Source organism: Malus domestica, chromosome 17 (genome assembly GCF_042453785.1).
Source record: "Malus domestica chromosome 17, GDT2T_hap1".
In the NCBI taxonomy this organism is placed as follows: domain Eukaryota; kingdom Viridiplantae; phylum Streptophyta; class Magnoliopsida; order Rosales; family Rosaceae; genus Malus; species Malus domestica.
This window is the reverse complement of record NC_091677.1, coordinates 29,122,225-29,125,669: the sequence shown is the minus strand read 5'-3', so window position 1 is coordinate 29,125,669 and position 3,445 is coordinate 29,122,225. Positions and strand designations below refer to the sequence as shown.

The following is a 3,445-nucleotide window of genomic DNA, read 5'->3' as shown; positions in this document are numbered from 1 at the left end:
AAAACAAATAAACCAATGGTGAAATGAAGGACGTGTCGGAAGTGTCAACGACGTCGATGGAAGCAACGATATTCACTAATGTAGTTGTTTGTGTCATTCATATTCGGTAGAGGTTGATATGTTATCGATATTTAATAGATATTGTTGATATGACGTCTATATTTAGCATCAATACCTCAATATAACATTTGATATTCGGTTGAGATATCATCATTCATGTTGTTCAAGCCATTTCATGTATTATAACACATCACTTTCAACCCGCTTGTACCGTACCTTAATTTTAACATTTCAGCTGTGTAATTTTAACCAGACGGCTGAAAGGTAAGAAAATAGGACGTTGAACTTTGAAAGTTGAGTTGCAGTCCATGACATTTTAAACGTGTGGTCATCATTGCGGAGGATTCCGTGGTTGTTGACGTAACATATATAACTCAACATTCCCTGGGATTTGTCAAAACAGTAGAATTTCGAAAACATGTTTGGTACACTGTCCTTTCAAGTCCACGTTTTCTATCGAATGCCCTTTTTACATAGCACACTATTTTCTTTCTGTGAAAATGCTATTTGCTGGAATTCCAAATGTCTGCAGGAAAAAAGAGGTATGCACTATGCAGAAGGTTTGGGCCAAATAAGATTTTAATTGTTTATTCCTTTATTCAAGTGATATTCTAATTTAATTAGTAAAAAGAAAGAGTAGTACACGACAAGAAAGACTGAAGTTCGGAGAACTATTTCAACAATTTTTTCATTGTAAAGCAAAACTACAGGGGAGGATGAGGGGACTCACAATCTCCTGCAAGTTAACAAAAATAAATAAAATGGAAATTTGAAAGTTGGAAATTAGTAGCTTTTAAGTTTAAGCTCCAGATATAGTAATACTACTCGAGTAGCCACGCCTTGAATCCGAAGCAGTACTGGAAGAAATGTTATGGTAATGTATGGACTCAACTAGACTCTTTGAAAACCGGTCGAGGAACTGTGGGATAGGAGGTATGCCGAGATCTATGACTCCTTCCAGAAGTTGAACAACTTGCCCCATTGTCGGCCTATCGTTCTCGTCATCTTGAATGCACCAACAAGCTACTTTGCATGCTTTCATCACTTCTTCTTTGTTTGCATTACCTTCTAACCTGCAATCCAACAAGGTATCGACATCTTCTCCTTTCGTTAATACATTTGCAACACGAGTGGGGAAGTAGTTTTGCAACCCATCATCCAAAAGATCTCTGTTTCTCCTTCCTGATATGATCTCAAAACACAACATTCCGTAGCTAAAGACATCGGCTTTTGCTGTGATAGCTTCTCCTGATATCCATTCCGGAGCAATATACCCTCTTGTCCCTTGCATGGTTGTAATTACCCGGCTGAAGTCTCTGCTCACGAGCTTTGCAAGACCAAAATCAGCTATTTTGGGGGCATATTCTGCATCCAACAGAATATTTTCAGGTTTGATGTCACAGTGTATGATGCATTCTCTGCAACTATGATGAAGATATGCAAGTCCTCTTGCAGTCCCAACTGCAATGTGATATCTAGTTTTCCAATTCAAGACAATCGGACTCTTCTGGAACAAAAGAGATTCTAGAGAACCATTTGGCATGTAATCATAAACCAAGAATCTTTTTGAAGTTTCTGCACAAAATCCGCGGAGACGAACAAGATTAATGTGCTGGACCTTTCCAAGAGTCCTCACTTCTGCAAGAAATTGCTTATCTGCTTGCTTTGGACAGTTAAGCCTCTTCACTGCGATGGCGGTATAACTCTTCAGTGTCCCTCTGAAAACAGAACCAAAGCCTCCTTCCCCAAGTTTTTCAGTAAAGTTCTTGGTTGCGTTTCTTAGAACCCGGTACTTGAACATTGTCAAAGAGCCTTCATCTGCCTCAGACCTTTCCCCAGAACCGGAACATTCATTCTTGGCAATTACCACAATAACCAGTAAAACACCACACAAACCTCCAAGTACTCCAATGACAATCCAAAAGGTTTTATTCTCTCTCTTCACCTTTGGTTCCTCTGATGCTGCAACCCGAAGATACAACTCTCTGCCGACTGTCTCATCAGATTTAAGTTGTTTTACATTGAACAAATCCCCTTTCCAAACTAAACACCCACTGTCATAAGCAAACGCTGTACACGAGCAATCACTCAAGCACGCCGATCTACACTCATCGATGTTCTTACCTGCTAAAGTCTCGGGATTCTCTGGGAAGCGCAAATCGGGTATCACCACAAATGTGTCATTTCCTCCACTGCCTGTACTGCATTCTAAAGGGGTTTTCCTCACGCACCCTTCCGTGTGATCCTCCAAGTCCCAGTCTTTTGGAGCTCGCGGTTCAAACCCTTCCAAGCATACACAAAGAGGCACTTGTTGCTGGTTGCAAATACTAGAAGCACCGCAGAATCCATATACCTCGCAATGTTCGGAGGGTCGCAACCAAAATGAAGTCCACTGATTATAGTCCTTCCCCCACTTGTAGGCCCTGAACTGCCCGGAGATATCAAGCATGTACCGGACAAAGATGTCGGGGAAAACAGCATCATAAGAAACATAACTCCCAAATTCATCGGACTTATAGCTGATATTCGTGACCAAATAATTCAACTGAATTTCCGGAACATACTTAAAAATCTTGCCTGTCCAAGGCCGGCTGGTCCAATACATTTTAGTCCCATTATACATCAATAGAAAAACTCCGCCTATGTATCTTACATTGCCGGTCCCAAGCCCGGATAAAGGAGGAGGGGGAGGGCGTCAGGTAGTCGACAGCCGGCACTCCATGATCACGTCGAATCCTTATGAAAATGAATCCAGAACAAAATCGCGCTAAAGCTAGGGCGTCACCCGTAAGTGGCGCGCTGTGTGGCCCGAGCACAGTGATAAATGAGCAAGGGTCGCTGTATCTCCATCGGCACCCGGATGCAGTGTTAAATGAGCAAGGGGGCCATAGAAACTTCTTTTCGAACGACTCCACTCAAAGTTGTTTGGGAGCATATGCTCCTATCAACTTTACACGGGACACACAAAAGAAGTACTTTGATCCTATTAGACGGGGGAGGGTGAAGAAGCTAGGACAGAAGGGTAGAGTTCAAGAGAGCAAAATGCGTTTAGGAACGTGGAATATAGGAACCTTAACGGGAAAATCTATGGAAGTAGTGGAAGTTATGGTGAGGAGAAGGATAAATATTATGTGCCTACAAGAAACTAAGTGGGTTGGTAGTAAGGCAAAGGATCTAGAAAACTCAGGGTTTAAACTTTGGTATTCGGGCACAAATAGAACGAGAAACGGTGTTGGCATCATCGTGGACAAGACCTTGACACAAGATGTTGTAGATGTCAAGAGGGTAGGAGATAGAATCATGGCAATCAAGATTGTAATAGGACAAGAACTTATCAATGTGATTAGTGCGTACGCACCTCAAGTAGGGTTGGATAAGAGTTCGA

The 3,445-nt window shown here is 41.9% G+C and overlaps 1 protein-coding gene across 1 annotated transcript; it reads right to left on the bottom strand.

The window, feature by feature from the left end:
• Positions 1-859: 859 nt before the first annotated feature.
• LOC139193455 (G-type lectin S-receptor-like serine/threonine-protein kinase At2g19130) lies at positions 860-2,665 on the bottom strand. The gene has a single exon (XM_070816480.1). The coding sequence runs from the start codon at positions 2,663-2,665 to the stop codon at positions 860-862; it is 1,806 nt and encodes a 601-aa protein (XP_070672581.1).
• Between the last annotated feature and the right edge of the window lie 780 nt (positions 2,666-3,445).

Coding starts and splice junctions, on each gene's coding strand:
- LOC139193455 (XM_070816480.1), bottom strand. CDS start 2,665: ATGTATTGGACCAGCCGGCCTTGGACAGGCAAGATTTTTAAGTATGTT.